We start from the raw sequence: 18,110 nt of genomic DNA on the forward strand, positions 1-18,110 counted from the left end.
TCTGTGCCAGGCCAGAAGACTGCGGGGGTTTCCCCAGAAGGGAAGGGGAAGGAAGGGGGACGGCCGTGGGTGACGGCGACAGGGACACCTGGGCCGGGGCAAGCTGCTGGAGTGGCCTCTGAGCCGTCAGATGCGTGCCTGGCGAGGGCGGTGCAGGTCCAGGAGGGGGAGCCCCGGGGCACAGGCGCCCTCCCGCAGACCTAGTGACCCGCCCGCCCTTCCCCGCCAGCGACTGCACGTCGTCCGCGCGGCGGGAGCAGAAGCGCGAGCAGTACCGCCAGGTGCGCGAGCACGTGCGCAATGACGACGGGCGGCTGCAGGCCTGCGGCTGGAGTCTGCCGGCCAAGTACAAGCAGGTGCTGGGGCGGGGCGTGGGCGGGCCCCCAAGTACAAGGAGGTGCTGGGGCGGGGCGTGGGCGGGCCCCCAAGTACAAGCAGGTGCTGGGGCGGGGCGTGGGCGGGCCCCCAAGTACAAGCAGGTGCTGGGGCGCGGCGGGGTCCCAGGTGCAAGCTGGGGCGGGGCGTGGGCGGGGCAGGGCGGTCCCAAGTGCGCCACCCGGCAGCACCCGGCAGCACCCGGCAGCAGACGGCAGCCGCACACCGGTGAGCCTGCCCGGCCTGGCGCCCACAGCGCGCGCTGCCCTGTTCCTGCAGCTGAGTCCCAACGGCGGCCAGGAGGACACCCGCATGAAGAATGTGCCGGTCCCTGTGTACTGCCGCCCGCTGGTGGAGAAGGACCCGACCATGAAGGTGAGGCTCCGGAGCGCGCCAGGCGGCAGAGGCCCCCAGAAGCTACGTCCACGAGGGGGGGAAGCCGGGGGAGGCCGGCTCCCTGACCTCACAGCCGCCTTCCCCCAGCTGTGGTGTGCCGCGGGCGTCAACTTGAGCGGCTGGAAGCTGAGTGAGGACGGCCCTGGAAATGGAGTCAAGCCCACGCCGGGCCGCGACCCTCTGACCTGCGACCGGGAAGTGGAAGGAGAGGCCAAGAGCAACCACGCGTCCCCCGAGAAGAAGAAGGTCAGGGTAGCGGGCGTCCTGTCGTCCAGAGGGCTCTGCCACGCCCAGTCTGGAGGATAGCTGGGGACAGTGGCCTGAGACCCGGCTCACCTGAGGTCCGCTGAGGGTGGGCGGGGCAGCGAGGAGGGGCGGAGGTTTAGGGCAGCCCGGCGGGAGTCTCTGCCCGCGGGGGAGCTAGGCTAGGGGCTGGATGCTGGGGCTTCACTTCACCTCCAGGCTTGAGGTAGGAGTCAGCGCCTTAATGCTGGGAACTTAGCTTTCCTCTGGGGAGGTGAGGCTCTGAGTGCCTGGACCTAGACACAGAGTACAGTTCTGCCTTCTTGCTGTCCTGGACACGGGGGAGGGTGTTCAGGTGCCCTGAGGCCATGGGCAAGGCCAGATCCTGAGAGACTGTGGGGCCCCCTCACTGGCCCCCATTGCTGCCAGAGTAGTGGGTGCCCCAGCCTGTCCTGTGCTTGGAAACAGGCCAAGGAGCTCCCTGAGGCGGATGCCACCTCCAGCCGCGTGTGGATCCTCACCAGCACGCTGACCACCAGCAAAGTGGTGGTCATCGACGCCAACCAGCCGGGCACTGTCGTGGACCAGTTCACCGTGTGCAATGCCCACGTGCTCTGCATCTCCAGCATCCCTGGTGGGTGCTGGGTCCCCAGGGCGGGCATCCGGGGGGCGCTCACTGCCCCGTCCTGTCGCTGACAGAGGCAGAGACCCCAGTGTGGTACTCACCCGGGACAAGGAGATGGGGTGGCGTCACAGGCAGCCCCTTCCCTCCCGACACCCACACTGGGACTGGAGCTGGGGGGTGTCACAGGGGCCCCTCAGAACAGGGTGACGGCTATGACTCCCTCCAGCCGCCAGCGACGGCGACTACCCTCCAGGGGAGATCTTCCTGGACAGCGACGTGAACCCCGAGGACTCAGGCACGGATGGGGTGCTGGCAGGCATCACGCTGGTGGGCTGTGCCACGCGCTGCAACGTACCACGCAGCAACTGCTCCTCCCGGGGGGACACCCCGGTGCTGGACAAGGGCCAGGGTGAGTCCTGGGCCCTAGGGACACCCTGGTGCTAGACGAGGGCCAGGGTGAGTCCCAGGCCAGGCCTGTGGCCATCTCCTCTCACCCCTCCCTTCCACAGGGGAGGTGTCGGCTGTCGCCAATGGGAAGGTCAACCCGGCTCCATCCACGGAGGAGGCCACGGAGGCCACAGAGGTGCCCGATGCAGGGCCCAGCGAGGCAGAGGCAGCCACTGTGCGGCCCGGGCCCCTCACGGAGCATGTCTTTACGGACCCAGCCCCCACCCCGCCCCCCAGCGCCCAGCCTGACAGGTGGGCTCTCTCAGGATGGGACAGCGGGAGTTGGGGGGACTGGCAGGGGCAGGGCCAGCCTTCCATGGACCTCCCTGGAGCCACCATCCTCCCCACAGTGAGAACGGGCCAGAGGCTGACGTGAGCGGCGTGCAGCCCGAGCCGGAGCCCAGCGGGGACCCCGCAGGCAGCACCAGTGCCGCGCCCACCATGTGGCTGGGAGCCCAGAACGGCTGGTAGGCGGGGCCACGGGGGTCAGGGTGGGGAGGGCGCCCTGGGCACCCCCGCCCACCGGCCTCCTCCTGCAGGCTCTATGTGCACTCAGCTGTGGCCAGCTGGAAGAAGTGTCTGCACTCCATCAAGCTGAAGGACTCGGTGCTGAGCCTGGTGTGCGTGACCCCACCGGGGCGGGTGGGCAGGGAGGGCTGCGGGCAGTGGCCTGAGCCCAGCTCACCGCCCACCTGCCCTCCCGTCACAGGCACGTGAAGGGGCGCGTGCTGGTGGCTCTGGCCGATGGGACCCTGGCCATCTTCCACCGGGGTGAAGGTGAGAGCTGGCTTGAGGGTGCAGGGGGGCCTGACATCCCCTCGGGGCGGGCCCCCCCGCGTGAGCAGAGGCAGCGCAGCCAGGCCTGAGCAGGGCTCGCGGGCTCTGTGCAGATGGCCAGTGGGACCTGAGCAACTACCACCTGATGGACCTGGGCCACCCGCACCACTCCATCCGCTGCATGGCCGTCGTGCACGACCGCGTCTGGTGCGGCTACAAGAACAAGGTGCACGTCATCCAGCCCAAGACCATGCAGATCGAGGCGAGTGCGGCAGGGCTCCCCACGTGGGGCTTCATGGGGTCGCAGGAAACGCCCTCAGGGGGCGACTGGTTTGTCCGAGGTCATGGGCCAGCAATGGGCGGCCGGGCTGTGAATGCCCATCTGCCTGGAGCCCACCTGCTGCTTCCCTCTGACCCAGCAGTCGCAGTCTGCGCAGGCCCCAGGCACCTCCCTCGGCACAGCTGTGGGGAGGTCCCGGGGCCCCCAGGAGGAGAGGGCGATGAGGCCCTGAAAGGCGGCTGTGAGCTGCCTCGGCTGTGGCAGCTTCAGGGACCCCGCCCCGTTGACGGGCTGCCCTGACCCCACAGAAGTCATTTGATGCCCACCCACGGCGGGAGAGCCAGGTGCGGCAGCTGGCATGGATCGGCGACGGGGTCTGGGTGTCCATCCGCCTGGACTCCACACTGCGGCTCTACCACGCCCACACCCACCAGCACCTGCAGGACGTGGACATCGAGCCCTACGTCAGCAAGATGCTGGGTGAGGGCGGCCGGCCAGCGTGTGGGGTGGGGGTCCCCCGAGGCCGCCCCGCTGACCACCCCCTGCTCCCACAGGCACGGGAAAGCTGGGCTTCTCCTTCGTGCGCATCACGGCCCTGCTCATCGCGGGCAACCGCCTCTGGGTGGGCACTGGCAATGGAGTCGTCATCTCCATCCCCCTGACTGAGAGTGAGTGCCCCCAGGTGCCTGCGGAGATGGTGGGCGCACGTTAGGGTCCCGGCGGGCGCACTGCCAGGACATGGGTGGATGCGGGCTGCCCGGGCGCAGCCCCCTCTGCCCAGTTCCTCTGTGACCACCTGTCTCTCTCCTGTCCTTGCCCTGCCCTCACCCTCCCCAGCCGTGGTCCTGCACCGAGGCCAGCTCCTGGGGCTGCGAGGTGAGTCCAAAGTGCCCACCTTCGTTTTCAGGAGGCCCCCATCCTGGGCGCCCTGGGGCTGAGATGGCCTTGCCCTTGGCTCAGCTGTGGGCCCCAGGCAGGCCCCACCCCATCCCTCACCTGCTGGAAGGCCCACCCACCCAGTGTGCAGGCTCAGCACCCCTGGCCCCTCTCTCTTCAGCCAACAAGACGTCCCCCACGTCGGGAGAGGGGGCCCGCCCTGGCGGCGTCATCCACGTGTACGGGGACGACAGCAGCGACCGGGCAGCCAGCAGCTTCATCCCCTACTGCTCCATGGCGCAGGCGCAGCTCTGCTTCCACGGCCACCGGGACGCCGTCAAATTCTTCGTCTCGGTGCCAGGTGAGCTCCTGGCACCCCCCAACCCCACCCCACCCCAAGGGCTGCAGCGAGGCTCTGGCAGGAGGCCGCGCGGGGTCCCCGCCGCCCCGCTAAGGCCCTGTGCCATCGGCAGGGAATGTGCTGGCCACCCTGAATGGCAGCGTGCTTGACAGCCCCTCCGAGGGCCCCGGGCCCGCTGCTCCTGCCGCAGATGCCGAGGCCCAGAAGCTGAAGAACGTGCTGGTGCTGAGCGGCGGGGAGGGCTACATCGACTTCCGCATCGGTGAGGGCGCAATGAGGGGCAGGGCCGGGGCGTCCTGGGCCGGAGGCCCCTTCACTGGTGGGCGGCCCCTTCACGCAGCCATGCTCTCCTCAGGCGACGGCGAGGACGACGAGCCGGAGGAGGGCGTGGGGGACGTCAGCCAGGTGAAGCCGGTGCTGTCCAAGGCCGAGCGCAGCCACATCATCGTGTGGCAGGTGTCCTACACCCCCGAGTGAGCTGCGCCCCTCCACCCTGCCCGCCTGACGCCGCCCGCACCTGTACATATGCCCCGCCCACCTGCCCACCGCCACCCCGGGCGGCCAGGCGCCCGTCCACCCCACTCTGACCTCTCAACCTGCAGCTTTCACCTGAGGCCCGGGCCTCCCCCTGCGAGCTGGCAGAGCAGCGGGTCTGGCTGGGGGTGGGGCAGGGAGCGGGTGGTGTCTGACCAGGGAGGCTGCAGAGCCTCTTGGAACACCGGCCCCCCAGCAGCTCCTGGCCGGCACCTGGCCCTAAGTCCTCCAGGCCCAGGGCACTGCAGGGCCAGAGCGAGGCAGAACCCCGGGGGGGGGGGGTAGGGGGTCAGGCCGGGGCACACCCCTACAGGTGGCCCCGGCTCCACCCTGAGTCCCCCACTCCCATCACTCTCTCCCAGGGTCCCCCCGGGGGGCAAGCAGGGACTCAACCCTGCTGAGTCTTCCCACCCTTGGTCCACTTGCCTTTGACTGCTGTCCACAAGAGCGGGGCTCCAACCCTCAGGGAGCTGGCCCAGCTGCTCACCTTCCCTGGGCTCTCCCCCACCCCAACCCCTGCCACCCTGGGAACTGGCATGAAAGCACGTAACCAAGCTTCTGGGGCAGCTGCTCGAGAAGACAGACAGATGCCCTCATCCCGTTCGAGCCCTGTGATCATCCCGTGTGCTAGGCCCTCACGGACCCATGTCTTCCCCTCCCCACTGGCTCAACCTGGGCAAAGACCCACCTTGTAGGAGCAGGCCCCTTGAGTCCCACCCTTCTCAGAAGCCCCTAGGGTGGGATTTCTCAGGCTGCCAGGGCAGGCCCAGGCCTCAGGAAGAAGGGGGGGCCCTGGCCTCTCCTGGGGTCAGTCCTTGGACGTAGGCTCAGCCTCAGGGTGATGGGAAGGAGTGCTCCAGGGCCTGCCTCCGGTGTAGTCTCCAAGGAGCCCGCTCCTAAGACACGCTACGAAGTGCCTGGGGCCGGTGGCGCGGCCTGCTCCCATGAGGGCCCTGATGACAGGCTCTCGAGCAGAGGCCAAGGGCCAAGGAGAGGAGCTGCTAGGCGTCCGTGCCTGCTGCTCTGAGGGGCATCGCCCTGGACTGCTACCCCCCCGCCCAGGCCTCACTCCTGTTCCTCCAGGCGCTGGGCAGGGTCGCCCCAGGCCCTGCTGCCCACCCCCTCCCACAGAGAAGCACAGACCCTGGGCAGCTGCCCCCGAGCCCAGCCGGTACCGCTGCAGGCTTCCCCCACGCCCTGCCACTCTCCACTGTGATGTCCGTCAAGTCCCTCTCTGTCCTCAGGGGGCCTGAAGCGACCTGGGGGTGAGCCGGGTGGGTGCAGCCAGGGGAAGGGGCTGGGACGATTCTCCTCAGGCTTTGGCCCTGCAAGTGACCCTACGTGTCTGCTCTGTATGTAATAAATGTCTTAACACCATACTTCTGTGTCCCTGCGCCCAAACCAACTGGAGCACAAAAGTTTTCTTCCGTTTATTATAAAAACAAATGCCGGGACAAGCCAAGTACCAGAGCTGCACCCTGGTGCGTTTGCAGGCGAGCTGTAAACGGGCAGGGGCTGGGCCGAGGCGCCTGAGAACCCCATTCAGGGCAGGAAGGCAACCAGAACTCGGCAGGCGGGCAACCACCTGCGCTCGGGAAGGCTGCTGCGGGTCTACCACAGCTCTGGGGTGGGGCCTGGAGGGCGCGGGGTCAGCCGCAGCCCTCTTCGGAATGGCACACCTGCCCAAGAGGCCCGGCTACTCGTACAGCCAGTGCCCCGCGCTATCCTCCCAGCACAGGAGCTCGTCAGTGCGAAACCAGAGTGCGATCTCGCGGCGGGCGCTCTCCACGGAGTCGCTGCCGTGAATCACATTCCTGTGCGGGAGAGGCGGCATGAGCACAGCCCGGAGCAGGCAGAGCTCGGTCAGGGCCCCGCGCAGCCCAGTTGGGAGAGTCGGAACCCGACTTACTTGCCGACCTCGATGCAGAAATCGCCGCGGATGGTGCCGGGCGCGGCGTCGGCCGGATTCGTGGCTCCGATGAGCGCCCGGGAAGCGCGTACAACGTCCAGACCCTGCCACACCTGCCGACAGGGTCGGAGGTCAGCGCCGGGTCAGCGTCCCGCCCACCTGCCCGCCCGCCGACACTCACCATGGCCACCACCGGCCCGGAGCCCATGTACTTGACCAGACGCCCGAAGAAGGGGCGCTCGCGCAGCTCGGCATAGTGTTCCCGCAGCAGCTCCTCCGAAGCCTGGGGAGGTAGGGAGACAGGCCGCGTGCTCGGGGGATTCTGGCCCCCGGGGCCCCGCCCCACGCCCGTAGACCCCGCCCCGCTCCCCACGGCTGGGGACCCTGGCGCTCACCTGCACCAGCTTCAGCGCCACCAGCTTGAAGCCCTTCCTCTCGAAGCGCCGCACGATCTCGCCCACGAGCCGCCGCTGCACGCCGTCGGGCTTCACGGCCAGGAAGGTACGCTCGTGCACGCCGGTATAGGCTGCGGGGACCGGCGGGGTCGGGGCGCGTCAGGCCCGGCTGCACCCCCTCCCCGGCCCGCCCAGGCCGGCCGCACCCCCTCCCTGCCCCGCGTGGCCCGGCCCCCGCCGCTCACCCGCCGGGAAGAGGTTGGCGAAAATGGTCAGCACCAGGCAGATCATGATGGCGACGGCGGGGCGCGGGCGGCGCGGGCCCGAGGCGGGGGCGGGGCGCGGACCGGGCGGAGCCTGTGCTTAAAGCGGCCTTGTCGCCAGGAGCCGCAGCCTCGGTGGGCTTAGCGAGGCGGCACCTGTCGTCCAGGACCACACCGGGACCTCTACGGCCGCGCCCGGGCCGCCCCAGTCCCCTCGGGTCTCCGCATCAACGGCCGTAAGCAGCAGTGACAGCCTGTTCCTCCCCGAAGCCCTGCCACCAGCCCGCTATGGTCCCCCAACCCCAAACTCAAAAGAAGCCACATCCCAGGCTACTTCATGTGCCTTTATTCGTGTTCAGTTTCTGCCCGGGTCGTGGGAAGGGGAGCCAAGGTGGAAGTGACAGGCCAGCACAGGGCTCCACACCTGCTGCCCTGCTGCTTCCAGCGTGCCCCCAGGAGCCACTTCTGGCAGTCAGATCTGCACGTTGGTGAAGCCGGGACAGAGGAGACAAGGTGCAGACCGCACCCTTTCTACGAAAACGTAGATCCTCGACAAGTCGGCGGGGAGGTCAGATCCAAGATACCAGGGGGGCCGATTCAGGTGTGACCCAAAGGGGTGCCCACTGTCTTGCACCCCTGGGTCAGCCTGCCCGCTCCCGCACTTTAGACTGCGGTGCCCTTGGTCTTTTTCTTCGCCTCCAGATTCTCAGGATAGTCCCAGGGATCAGTGCGTATCCTCTCCAGGCTGAGCATGGGCTCCTCCGTGCTGGGGTCTCCGTTTTTCTGTCGCTCTGCTAGAATCATGGCCCGGAGGAGCGGCGGGTAGGGGACGGGGCACGGCGTCTCCTCTGGCGCCGGCGTGAAAGAGGTGAAGGCCTCCTCCTCGTGTTTGGGCACCAGCCGCCAGTCGTGGTACATGACCTGCTCGATCTCCCGGGCCTCACTCTCCGTCTTTCCTGGGGAGAGGAGACCGAGGGCCCTCGCTCAGACGTTGCCGGAACAGCCTGTTGCGGGCAGCCTCCCCACCGAGTCTTACCTTTGAAGGTCAGGATGCCCCAGGCCTTCCCGTGGTCCAGGTTCTGTAAAGCAAGTGGGGGAGGAGGTCAGCTCGGAAAGCGCTCGCCCAGGGCTCGGGCAACCGAAGACCTCCTCCCACTCAGTGGCGCGCAGGGGAGGCGCGGGAGCCGCGCGGGGCCGGGAGCGGCGCGGCGCTCCGGCTGCGCGCACCTGCGCCGTGTAGTCCGGCCGGACGCGCGTGAGGCGCCAGTAGCACGGCTCGTCGTGCTGCCACAGCCAGGACTTGCGCGTGACCAGACGGCCCAGGCCGAAGAACGGAAGGCGGCCGAGCAGCTGCAGGAGCCGACTCTCGCGGTGCACGTCGACCCATGCTCGCATGGGCAGCTTGCGGCCCGAGTGCGGCCGTGTCAGCGTCTCGTAGTCCAGGGCGTAGCGCACCGAATCGCGCGGCCGCTCCCGCTGCTCGCGCAGGGCCCGCACACGGCGGGCCAGCTCGGCGATCAGCCGCGGCCGCACCTTTCTGCGCGCCATGGCCAGGGAGGCCTCCGCGGTCCGGCCGGAAGACCCCGCCGCCGCCGCGCCTGGCGCCGGAAGCGGCGGGTGTCCCCCGCAAATGAGTCCGGGCGCGGCCGGAAGCGGAGAAGGGGCCGGGCGGGCCATGGCGAGGGCTGGGCTCGGGAGGGCCGGGGGCGTCCGCCGGGGCCCGGGGCAGCGGCGGCCCCCGACGTGGGAGATCTCGGATTCGGACGCCGAGGGCCCGGCTGGCGCGGAGACCCCCGCGAGGGCCCGGGACCCGGCTGGAGAGCGCAGGCCGGCGGCCGAGGCGCTGCGGCGGCTCCGGCCCGGGCAGGCGGTGCGTCGCCTGGCGGTGCTCGTGGACCCAGGTACGGAGAGCCGCCCGGGTGGGAGCCCGGCCTTGGGCCCGGTTGGACGGACTCCTCCCTGCGCCCTGGGAGCCAGCCGGGGGTCAGTGCTGGCAGCGCGCTGTCCGGGCGGTGGGTGTCTGGTGCCCGCGCGGGGGAGGGAGCAGTGACCGCCGGCCCCCCTGCGCCCCGTCCCAGCCGTCCTGGAAGACGCCGGTGCCGACACCCTGATGGAGGCCCTGCACTCCCTGGGCTGTGAGCCCCGCGCGGAGCCGCAGCGCCCGGCGCGGAGCCTCCGCTGGAGCCGAGCGAGCCCAGACCCTTGTCCGCGCGGTGTGAGTGTCCCGGGGGTGGGGGCCGAGTGCAGCCCGGGGTTGGGTGTTTCACGTGGCAGAGCTGCTCTGAGAGGCACGTTTCCCAGAGCAGTGAACTTGGAATGGGGGTCGCGGAGAAGGCTGTACAAGGCTGGGACCTAGAGCCTGAAGGAAGGGCCGCGCTGAGGGACCGGCCCTCCCGCCCGTCCAAGGCTGCGGCCGCAGGCGTAGCCGCCTGGCACTCTGGGTCGGTGTTAGTAGAAGTCGGGACGCTGGGCTGGTGGAGAGCAGTCCTGGGAGAACCTGCGTGAACCCCGGCACTCCTGGGGGCACGGACTGTGGCCCGGGGTGGGCAGCAGCGCCCCCCATGTTCCCCAGGTGCCCCCTGAGGTGTGGGCTGAGGATGAGCCCCACGTGCTGCGGCTGCTGGAGCCTGAAGAATTTGTGCGGGGCGTTGTCCAGCTGACCCAGGTGCGGCGGGGGAGCGGGCAAAGAGCCTTGTCAGCAGATGGCAGGGCTGGGAGCTTTGCCTTGGGCATCAGGGCTGAAGTGGGGGAAACCGCTGGGCTGTAGAAGCCACGATAAGGCAGGTACTCTTGAGCCCTGAGTCAGAAGTTAGGGGTGGGGGCCTGGGGACCAGGGCCACAGGCTGGCTGTGCAGTTGGCCTTGTGACACCCCACAACCCAGCCAGGGGAGAAATAGGGCTTGCTCTCTCAGCTGACGTTTGCACCAGAGTGTGTTTAGGTCGGACCCTCTGGCAGGCCCTGGATCTCAGGGTTCACAGTTCATCAAGCACCTGTTCTGTGCCAGGTAGAGGTGGGCCAGGAATGGGGAGGGGGCTTCAGCCCAAGTCTTCTAGGCGCCTAGGATGTGCCTGGGGACTTTTGTAGACCTTCCTGTGGGAAGCACAGGGCTGGTTTTCTGGAGAGCAGGCCGGGCGGAGGAGTCCACCCCGCCCCTCCCAGCACCGAGGGCTCCTTCTTGGGCTGGCTTCTCTGCTTCCTGCAAGCTGGCGCTGGCCGGTGGACCCTGCCTGCCGCAGCCCTGAGGAACAGGTGAGCCTCCTTGGCTTGCAGGTATGTGGCCCGACCTGTTCCATGCCCTGGGTCACACCTGAGAGCCCTGGCTGTCTCCACCTAGCTGTCATCGGGCTGGACACTTACCTGTGGTACTAGTCACCCTGACACCCTTGGCCCGCATCACCGGGATGGGAGGGTCCGGGGGAAGGCGGGGTGGCTCTGGGGGCTGGCGTCACAGCTGACCCCCTCCCTTGGGCAGCTTATGGGGAGGGAGGAGGGTCGGGGGGCCAGAGGGACGGTCCATCTGCCCAGGTCTCAGCAGCCCACCGCCCAGGAGACACAGCAGCCAGAGCATCCAGCGGTCACTTGCACCGAGGCGGCGGTCGGCTGGCCTGAGGTGGAGGAGGTGAGGCAGTCAGGTGGGCCTGGGGCCTGGTCCTTGGCTGCTGTCCAGGGCGCATCGGGGGCTGGTGTGGCCTGTGGGGGCATGTGTTGTTGGGGAGCCCTGTGCCCCACACCACGGTCACTCCCACCTAGGCCCTGGTGCACCTGCAGCTCTGGGCGAACGTGGACGTGCTGCTGGTGGCCTCCTGGCAGGAGCTGAGCCAACACGTGTGCGCCTTCACCAAAGCCCTCGCCCAGCGCCCCTTCAAGTGCGTGACCCTCTCCCTTCAGGGAGCTGCTGGAGGGGTGGGGGCGGCAGTGTCCAAGGGCCAAGCAGTCCCAGGCTCTCTTGAGCGGGGGACGGGGTGCTCGGCAGAGGTGAGGAGCCTCTAGCACCTCCCTGCACCCCTTCCCCAGGCAGGCCCGGGAGTCTGGGGCCTTCCCCTTCTGCACCTCTGGGCGCTGGACGGCAGGCGAGCGAGTGGCCAGAGACGGCATGGGGCTGCGGGGGGCCTGGTGGCGGCAGGTCAGGCAGTTCAACCGCGTCAGCCCAGCCGTGGCCGATGCCGTTGTCAGCGCCTTCCCATCCCCCCGCCTGCTGCAGCAGGTGGGTGCCCGCCCTCACCCAGACCCCAGGTATGGGGGCCAGCTCCCAAGGCCTGCCGCTCACCCCTGCGCCCTCCCTAGGCGTACGAGGCCTGTGGCACGGAGCAGGAGCGCCTGGCCCTGCTGGCTGACCTCCCGGTGAAGACGGGCAAGAGAGCGCCACCCCGCAGGGTGGGGCCCGACCTCTCCCGCCGCATCTGCCTCTTCCTGACCACCACTGACCCCGACCTCCTGCTGGACCTGGGCTCCTGAGCAGGCCCGTGGGTTGCACAGGGCGTCCCCCGCCTGCAGGCAGGAGTGAACACAGCCTCCCAGAGGACCCGTGGGAAACCACAGGGGGTGGTGCGCCCCGAACCCGGGGCTTAGTCAGGTCTGACCCCAAGCTGGGGGATGAGGGGACGGCAGAGAGAAATCTTGCATAACTGGGAGAAGAAAATTCTTCTCTCGCCTGCGGAAGGTCTAGAGACGGTTTGGGGTGGGGCTCACGTGCCCTGAGCATGCACACTGGCCGAGGGGCTGGTAGACAGCTGGCACCAGCAGGAAGGGCTGCAGGGGCCTCGGATCCCACCGGGGAAACTCCCATCACCGGGAGGTTGGGGGGGAAGTACCTTCATTTTTAAGACAAGGTTTAGAGGGAGGAGAGAACCAGGCTACCTCTCCCCAGGGTACCGTGAGGCCCCAAGAGGAGACAAGCACGGACACCTGTGAGCCCCAGGCCTCACTTTGACCCACTTCATTCTATAGGCAGGTGGACATCAGACTTCGAGTTTATTATGGTTGCTTTCAGCCCCAGACAGGAGGAACAGAGCTGACAACATGCAAAGCAAGTTAAGAAAAACGTGAGGCCGGTGGTGCCAGGGAGAGCCCACCTCTCAAGTTGCGTCCTCCTCACAGGCAGCAGCCCATAGGCCCCCAGCCCCTTCCCTGCCAGCCCCCCAGACCTGAACCCAGACGCGCTGGGGCGGCAGCTGTTCTCATGCCCAGCACCGGAGCAGACAGGCTGGGTCTTGGGGTCACAGGGCTAACGGCTGGGAGCCCCTGTGGCGAGGCCCGCCCCAGCCTCAGGCAGCAGAGGGGCAGCGGGACAAACCTCGGCTCGGTCCTCCCCTCGGCGGCCCTGGGGCAGTCCACAGGCAGGGGCGGGGACCACGCCGTCCCAGCCCCGGGGGTCTCGATCAGGGAGCAGGCTAGGTCCTTCGGCAGCGCTTCCGCTGGCAGCGCCGGGGCTCTGGGCCGCTGGCCGCGGGCGAGGGCTCGGGGGGCTGGCGGCTCATGCTCAGGACCCAGCCCAGCTTGTGGTGCAGCACCTGCTTGAGGCCGGGCGGCAGGGGCAGGCCCTCAAGCGTGTCCCCCGAGCCGGGCCGCAGCTGGCGCAGGCGGTAGCAGCACAGGTACTGCAGGGAGGTGACGCTGGCGCACGAGCGGATCACCTTCATGCTGCTCTTGGCCGCCGTGGAGCACACCATCGGGTAGAACCTCTTGTTCTGCAGCTGCGTGGCCGCCACGCCTGGGGCGGGGGGAGGAACAGCCTCAGGGCACTCAGCCCCCCGGGGGCTCTGGCCCTGCTCCCTGGGGCCACATAGGTCCCGGCCTCACCTATGCACTTCCTGTTCTTGAAAAAGGTCAGCGTCCCGTGCCAGCTGTCCAGGTGCACGCCGATGATGGAGCCCTGGCCGAACCTCGAGGAGAAGCTCGTCTTGTCGCCCTTGTGGTGGAGGAGGCCTGGGGGCAGCAGGGTCGGGCTGAGCCCCACAGCCTGGGGGCCCCAGCCCCGCCCACCCGGGCCCTGCGCACCTGTGTAGGAGAGGCCCCAGCTGTCCTCGTCCCGGCCGAGCAGGCTGCAGAATGTGTGGTGGTACTTGTCCAGGTCCACGTCCGACGTCCCAATGCCCACCATCTGGGAACGGGAGCGGGCAGAGGGGGCAGGGGACCGAGGCGCCTGGCAGCACCCCCACCTCCTGGCCCCACCAGCCACTCACCATGTCCGTGCCGTAGACGGGCGACGTCATCTTGATCTCCCAGAAGTGCTGGCCCTCCCCCAGCTCCTTGGTGCCCCGGATGGCGGCCGTGCCACAGCTGTACTCCATGTGGAAGCTGACCTTCCGGTTGTCACAGCTCAGTAGGGTGGCCGAGGACTTGTTCAGGTCATCCCAGACCCAGTCAAAATCTGCGAGAGCGAGAGGCCCCAGCTGAGCCCCGGCCCACCCGGAGCACCGCCCACCACGCCCGGCACTCACACTCGTCCTCCTCGCCGCAGCGGCAGTCCCGGCCCCGGTGGGCGGCGTGCAGGCTGCCGCAGAAGGCCTCGCTCTGGCTCTCACAGTCGCAGAAGGACTCCCCGGTCACGGGCACGGCGCTGGGGATGGACGACGGCAGGGACGCGCACTCAGGGTCAGAGTCTGAGTCACTGTGCTGAAGGACATAGGAGATGTCGCCGCCCAACCTGCCGGTACCGGCCCAGCCACCCTCCACCCGCCTGCCCCGCTGCAGGCCCATGGCTCAACAGCCGGACGTCCCGAGGGAGAGACCTGGGGCTTGGCCTCCAGGGGACCACCCCGGCCCCGGGACACAGCCAGCCGCTGCCACCACGGACACCTCTTCTGGCCTCCTCCTCAAAGGCCGACCATGAGGAAGCTTCCTGGGAATGGAGTTGAGAGCCCTGGAGGCCCGGTGGCTTATCAGCCCCTGGCGGGGCTGCACACTCAGCCATCCCTCAAGGTCAGGAGCCCCTAGGTCACGGATACACAGGGGAGCCCATGGCAAAGCCCATCACTGACCTAACGAAGGCAGCTTGGTCTCCCTGGAGCAGCAGCTGGGCTCTGGGGGCCCGATCGCCGTGGCAGGGCCTGCACACCTGGCCCAGACTGTGGCTCCCCGTCTGTGCCCGGGGCAGCTCAACCCCCATCACAGGGCCCTGCTGAGGGAGCCCTGCGGTCGCAGGCCCTCTGCACGGGGGCTTAGTCCTCACAGGACAGACTCCAAGCCTTAGGGGCCCGATGTCAGCCCAGCACCAGACGCCAAGGCTGAACTGGTCAGGTTCCGGAGACCAGCTGACCAGACCCCCCTGAAAGCCAGCTAGGGTGCCTCCAAACACCCACCTGGACTCCAGACCCCAGCCAGCCAGCGAGGGCCCAGGGCACAGACTGCTTCCACGTGCCTGCGCTGAACTCTCCCAGCTTGGCCTGGTCTCCTGGTCAGGCTCAGGCCTCTGCCCTCACTCTCCTGGCCTCTGGGTGCCCCTCTGGCCCAAAATGCCCTCTGCACAGCAGTCCAGTGGACCTATTCAGACCTGAGATTCTGCTCCCCTGAGAGCAAAGTCAACAGACTTACCCTCCTCAGACAGTGTCAGTGCCCCTACCCGGCCCCCTGTCCTGCCCACCCTGTCCCCTTGGGGTCGGGGTGGGGTCTGTTCACCCCTGGATCTCTCTTGAATACCGGTTCAAAGAGGCTCTGCCAGGCCTGGGCTTTGTGTCCTCTTCCTTCCTGTCGGCTCCCTGCGCACCTGCCTCCTCCCCCCAGGATGGAGTCCCTGCTTGATCATACTCAGCCCCGAGCACCACACAGGAGGGAAGCAACGCAGAGGCCGGGCAGTGAGCAAGGAGGTCGAGCCCGTCAGATGGGCACCCGCGGAAAGGCTGAGGGGCCCCAGGACCTGGCTCTTGGGGAACAGGCAGGCTCCCTGCTGCGGGAGGAGACACCCCTCCCCAAGCCAGGGTGCAGACCTGAGCACCGCTGGCCCTGGAGTTCCCACGCTTGGCATCCAGCACGTAACCCCCTGCACAGAGAGCAGAACTGGCCTCTCCACAAGCTGCACAGAGAGTTCAGAGCAGCAGGGGCAGCGACGTGTGTGTGCAACCTTCGGGGCTGCTGGACAACAGGACGAGCTGCAAGCGCGTGTCAGACACCGCGCCTCCAGCCCCTGGACGCTTCCCACATCCCACAGCAATGAGCCAGCAAGGCAGGCGCAGGCAGGAAAGACTGCCCGGGCCACGTGGTCAGTGGGAGCTGGAGGCGGGACAGGAATGCAGGCCGGGGCCTCTTGCTGGCCTGGGCAGGGAGCTAAGGGAGGCCCAGGAAGGGGGCCCAGGATACCACCAGCTCCAATTCCCCCCCAAAGCCTGGTGGTTCCAGGTTCTCAGCTGCCCTCATGCTGGAAGTGGGGGGAGAGACATCTGTCCCCCCAAAGACACCTGGCTGAGCCAGGGCACGAAGGCTGGGTGAGGGTAACAGACCAGAGCCAAGTCAAGAGATCCCCAAGAACAGCGGCGGTGACTCAGGGCAGAGCCGAAGCCCAGCTCTTGCCCTGAGAGGTTCAGGAACCTGACTGTGAGGCTCCCCACTGCAGACACAGAGTGCATACAGCCCCCCGCAGGGTCAGTGCCATAAGGCTCCTGCTGCGAAGCCCCAGGTCCCTCAGGAACCTACCCTGCAGATAGACAGCTGAGCCCCCCTCCTCACGGCCTCTGTGTTCCTGGGCCTTGCAGAGCTCAGGATCCTGAGCACAGGAAGGCACAGGAATACTGGTCGTCTTTAAGAATCAAAGTTCTTTTTTTCAGGTGCATATACACAAATATAGAACACAGACTTCAACAGGCAGGGGAAATGTCCAAAACGTTGCACTTGGAGATAACAATAACCACCCTTGTAATGGGCTGAGTAGATAGAATGGAAACGTTTTTGTAAGTGAACTGACCAAAGTACCCACGGACACCCACTACAGAGAAACATATCTGCCTTGGGGTCCTACCACACAAGGCCACATGTGTCCTTAACTGGCGTGAAGTGCTTGGGAGAGCAGAAACAGCACATGCAGCTACTGGTCCAGCCGAGATGACCTCGTCCTCTGCCCCCAGGGCCATCTTTCCCTTCCCATCTCAGTTCAGGCAGTGCCTGCTCTGCGGGTCTCCTCACTTTTGTCCAGCCATGCCGACCTCACCCACTGGAACCTACCTGCCCATCAGAGTCGTAGCCCCAGTTGGCAGTCCCTGCCAGAGCGACAGCCCGGGCATCCGCATCTCGGCGGGCTGCGCTCAAGACAAAATGCCATGCTCTGCTGCTCCGCGGGCGCCTGGCCATGGTGGACAGGAGCTGGAAGAAACCACAGGGTCGGAGCAGAGAAAGACGCAGCACACCAGTAGGTCCCACAGCCTGTGCTGGCCCACCCAGGTCTGGAACTCTCTTCACAAGCTCGTACCTCGCTCCAGGATCCAAGCACCTTGATGAAACTCAGGTAGAGAGCATGGAACACCATCCAGACATCCATGACTCTCAAAGGGCCCTCTCTGAGCTTGGCCTCAGGAACTCAAAGTGTCCTGCCTACCCATTCCTCGGGCATCTCAAGCCCTGCCTGCCCTTCCTCCAGTGTCCAGTTTGACAAATGGCATCTCCATCCTCCCAGTTCCTCATGCCAGACACACAGCAGTCATCCCAACACCTCCTCCCACCACGGCCCTCCACGCCCCATACCACCTCCAACGGTGTCCTGAACCATCTGCCGCCACCGCGCCTCCCCAACCCCGGCAGGACTCCTCCGCTCCGGGTCCGCCCACTTCATTCACTACAACCCAGCTTTTTCGAAACACAAATCTTAAAAAATTTTTAATTAGCGAGTTATAAACTTCTCAGGGCTTGCCCTTGTTCTCCGGATAAAATGCAAAATCCTACCAAGCCCATCAAGTTCCGGCCCTGTTCCGGCTGCTGGTTCTTTCCAGCCCTTTGCCCAGAACGCTTTCCCCTCCCCTCTTTGGCTCTCAACTTCCAAGCCCGACTTACAGTTACAAGTCGATCTCTGGGATCTTGTACTGAAATTCCCCAGGAGGGCCGGGACTGTCCCCCGCCACGATCCCGAGGGACGGCAGGGGACGCGCGCAGGCACAGCTTTTGAGGGATGGGAGCCCGTCTGCAGACCCGAGTTCGCTACTGGAGTCGGCCACGGCGGGCCCGGCCTAAGCCCCGCCCGCCACCGCCACGGCAACAGAAGGCGCCAGGCCGTGCACGCGGGATGCACGGCCCCGAGACGACCCCGCTGCAGCAGGGGTCGCTTCTCCGTCGGGCATGGCACTGTCTAAGGGTCGGCGAGGTCGCGGGGTTCCTCCCACCCGCCGCCCCGCCCGGCCTGCGGCGCAGAGCCTCGCCCGCCTCTTCTGGCCCCGCCGCCGCCGCCGCCAGAACAAAGGCGCGCCGGCCGCGCCGCCCGCAGCTCCGCGAGGCCAACGGGTGCGGTGCGGTCCCGATCCAGGCGGGGCAGCAGAGCCCGGAATACTCGGGGAGGAGCGGCCGAGGCCCGCCGCTCACCTGCAGCCGCTCCGCGCCGCCGCGTTCAGCCGGGCCAGCCGCGACCTACTTTCCGCTCCCGAGCGAGACGTAAACAATCCCCGCCCCGCGGCCCGCCCCCCGCGCCGCATTGGTCCCGCAGAGCACTCGAC

The 18,110-nt window shown here is 67.5% G+C and overlaps 5 protein-coding genes across 32 annotated transcripts in view; 2 read left to right on the forward strand and 3 right to left on the reverse strand.

Annotated features, from left to right (window-relative positions):
• Positions 1-6,293, forward strand: part of MAPK8IP3 (mitogen-activated protein kinase 8 interacting protein 3) — a 44,015-nt gene extending 37,722 nt beyond the window's left edge. For all 13 annotated transcript variants that reach the window (XM_027961817.3, XM_027961822.3, XM_027961819.3 and 10 more), the window contains 16 exons: positions 230-356; positions 655-750; positions 859-1,017; positions 1,483-1,648; positions 1,866-2,048; positions 2,149-2,338; positions 2,437-2,553; positions 2,626-2,706; positions 2,796-2,863; positions 2,977-3,125; positions 3,452-3,623; positions 3,698-3,811; positions 3,981-4,019; positions 4,201-4,380; positions 4,493-4,642; positions 4,736-6,293. In XM_027961817.3, coding sequence (XP_027817618.1) covers positions 230-356; positions 655-750; positions 859-1,017; positions 1,483-1,648; positions 1,866-2,048; positions 2,149-2,338; positions 2,437-2,553; positions 2,626-2,706; positions 2,796-2,863; positions 2,977-3,125; positions 3,452-3,623; positions 3,698-3,811; positions 3,981-4,019; positions 4,201-4,380; positions 4,493-4,642; positions 4,736-4,857 — 2,113 coding nt within the window. In that variant the 3' untranslated portion in view covers positions 4,858-6,293. The remainder of the gene's footprint in view (positions 1-229; positions 357-654; positions 751-858; positions 1,018-1,482; positions 1,649-1,865; positions 2,049-2,148; positions 2,339-2,436; positions 2,554-2,625; positions 2,707-2,795; positions 2,864-2,976; positions 3,126-3,451; positions 3,624-3,697; positions 3,812-3,980; positions 4,020-4,200; positions 4,381-4,492; positions 4,643-4,735) is intronic.
• A 36-nt stretch (positions 6,294-6,329) lies between these two features.
• On the reverse strand, positions 6,330-7,518 carry NME3 (NME/NM23 nucleoside diphosphate kinase 3). Its single transcript, XM_027961830.2, has 5 exons — positions 7,464-7,518; positions 7,219-7,349; positions 7,005-7,106; positions 6,824-6,936; positions 6,330-6,728 (listed from the first exon to the last, which is right to left on the reverse strand). Exons 1-5 carry the CDS (start codon positions 7,507-7,509, stop codon positions 6,611-6,613), a joined length of 510 nt encoding a protein of 169 aa, XP_027817631.1. The 5' UTR covers positions 7,510-7,518; the 3' UTR covers positions 6,330-6,610.
• Positions 7,519-7,812: 294 nt separating this feature from the next.
• Positions 7,813-9,056, reverse strand: MRPS34 (mitochondrial ribosomal protein S34). The gene is made up of 3 exons (XM_027961829.2): positions 8,709-9,056; positions 8,518-8,560; positions 7,813-8,437 (listed from the first exon to the last, which is right to left on the reverse strand). The coding sequence occupies exons 1-3, from the start codon at positions 9,027-9,029 to the stop codon at positions 8,145-8,147; spliced, it is 657 nt and encodes a 218-aa protein (XP_027817630.1). The 5' UTR covers positions 9,030-9,056; the 3' UTR covers positions 7,813-8,144.
• On the forward strand, positions 8,720-15,148 carry EME2 (essential meiotic structure-specific endonuclease subunit 2). 13 transcript variants are annotated; one of them, XR_006057898.2, is made up of 9 exons: positions 8,720-9,382; positions 9,560-9,696; positions 10,054-10,146; positions 10,567-10,844; positions 11,008-11,114; positions 11,233-11,348; positions 11,501-11,686; positions 11,767-12,055; positions 13,308-13,421. XR_006057898.2 is itself a non-coding variant. In XM_060406261.1 (8 exons), exons 1-8 carry the CDS (start codon positions 9,028-9,030, stop codon positions 11,935-11,937), a joined length of 1,443 nt encoding a protein of 480 aa, XP_060262244.1. In that variant the 5' UTR covers positions 8,720-9,027; the 3' UTR covers positions 11,938-15,148. The 13 variants fall into 13 exon arrangements, 12 of the variants coding, with proteins under 12 accessions (XP_060262244.1, XP_060262245.1, XP_042096045.1 ...); XM_060406261.1 differs by having other exon boundaries at positions 11,767-15,148; XM_060406262.1 differs by having other exon boundaries at positions 11,251-11,348; positions 11,767-15,148.
• On the reverse strand, positions 12,437-18,061 carry SPSB3 (splA/ryanodine receptor domain and SOCS box containing 3). 4 transcript variants are annotated; one of them, XM_015103856.3, is made up of 7 exons: positions 17,980-18,061; positions 16,636-16,773; positions 13,923-14,097; positions 13,665-13,852; positions 13,480-13,582; positions 13,282-13,407; positions 12,437-13,192 (listed from the first exon to the last, which is right to left on the reverse strand). In XM_015103856.3, exons 2-7 carry the CDS (start codon positions 16,759-16,761, stop codon positions 12,873-12,875), a joined length of 1,038 nt encoding a protein of 345 aa, XP_014959342.2. In that variant the 5' UTR covers positions 16,762-16,773; positions 17,980-18,061; the 3' UTR covers positions 12,437-12,872. The 4 variants fall into 4 exon arrangements, with proteins under 4 accessions (XP_014959342.2, XP_060262254.1, XP_060262253.1 ...); XM_060406271.1 differs by having other exon boundaries at positions 13,282-13,582; XM_060406270.1 differs by having other exon boundaries at positions 13,282-13,582; positions 17,458-18,061.
• Between the last annotated feature and the right edge of the window lie 49 nt (positions 18,062-18,110).

This window comes from Ovis aries, chromosome 24 (genome assembly GCF_016772045.2).
Source record: "Ovis aries strain OAR_USU_Benz2616 breed Rambouillet chromosome 24, ARS-UI_Ramb_v3.0, whole genome shotgun sequence".
Taxonomy (NCBI): Eukaryota; Metazoa; Chordata; class Mammalia; order Artiodactyla; family Bovidae; genus Ovis; species Ovis aries.

Excerpts from the sequence above, each read along its gene's own strand:
- MRPS34 (XM_027961829.2), bottom strand. The coding sequence starts at position 9,029 with ATGGCGCGCAGAAAGGTGCGGCCGCGGCTGATCGCCGAGCTGGCCCGC. Across the intron at positions 8,561-8,708 it reads GGCCGGACTACACGGCGCAG|AACCTGGACCACGGGAAGGC; the intron begins GTGCGCGCAGCC and ends CTTGCTTTACAG. Across the intron at positions 8,438-8,517 it reads GGGCATCCTGACCTTCAAAG|GAAAGACGGAGAGTGAGGCC; the intron begins GTAAGACTCGGT and ends TCCTCTCCCCAG.
- SPSB3 (XM_060406271.1), bottom strand. The coding sequence starts at position 16,761 with ATGGCCAGGCGCCCGCGGAGCAGCAGAGCATGGCATTTTGTCTTGAGC. Across the intron at positions 14,098-16,635 it reads GCTACGACTCTGATGGGCAG|CACAGTGACTCAGACTCTGA; the intron begins GTAGGTTCCAGT and ends TATGTCCTTCAG. Across the intron at positions 13,853-13,922 it reads CTGCGGCGAGGAGGACGAGT|ATTTTGACTGGGTCTGGGAT; the intron begins GTGAGTGCCGGG and ends TCGCTCTCGCAG.
- NME3 (XM_027961830.2), bottom strand. The coding sequence starts at position 7,509 with ATGATCTGCCTGGTGCTGACCATTTTCGCCAACCTCTTCCCGGCGG. Across the intron at positions 7,350-7,463 it reads CGCCAACCTCTTCCCGGCGG|CCTATACCGGCGTGCACGAG; the intron begins GTGAGCGGCGGG and ends CGGTCCCCGCAG. Across the intron at positions 6,937-7,004 it reads CCGGGCCGGTGGTGGCCATG|GTGTGGCAGGGTCTGGACGT; the intron begins GTGAGTGTCGGC and ends CCCTGTCGGCAG.
- EME2 (XM_060406261.1), top strand. The coding sequence starts at position 9,028 with ATGGCCAGGGAGGCCTCCGCGGTCCGGCCGGAAGACCCCGCCGCCGCC. Across the intron at positions 9,383-9,559 it reads GGCGGTGCTCGTGGACCCAG|CCGTCCTGGAAGACGCCGGT; the intron begins GTACGGAGAGCC and ends GCCCCGTCCCAG. Across the intron at positions 11,687-11,766 it reads CCCCCCGCCTGCTGCAGCAG|GCGTACGAGGCCTGTGGCAC; the intron begins GTGGGTGCCCGC and ends CGCCCTCCCTAG.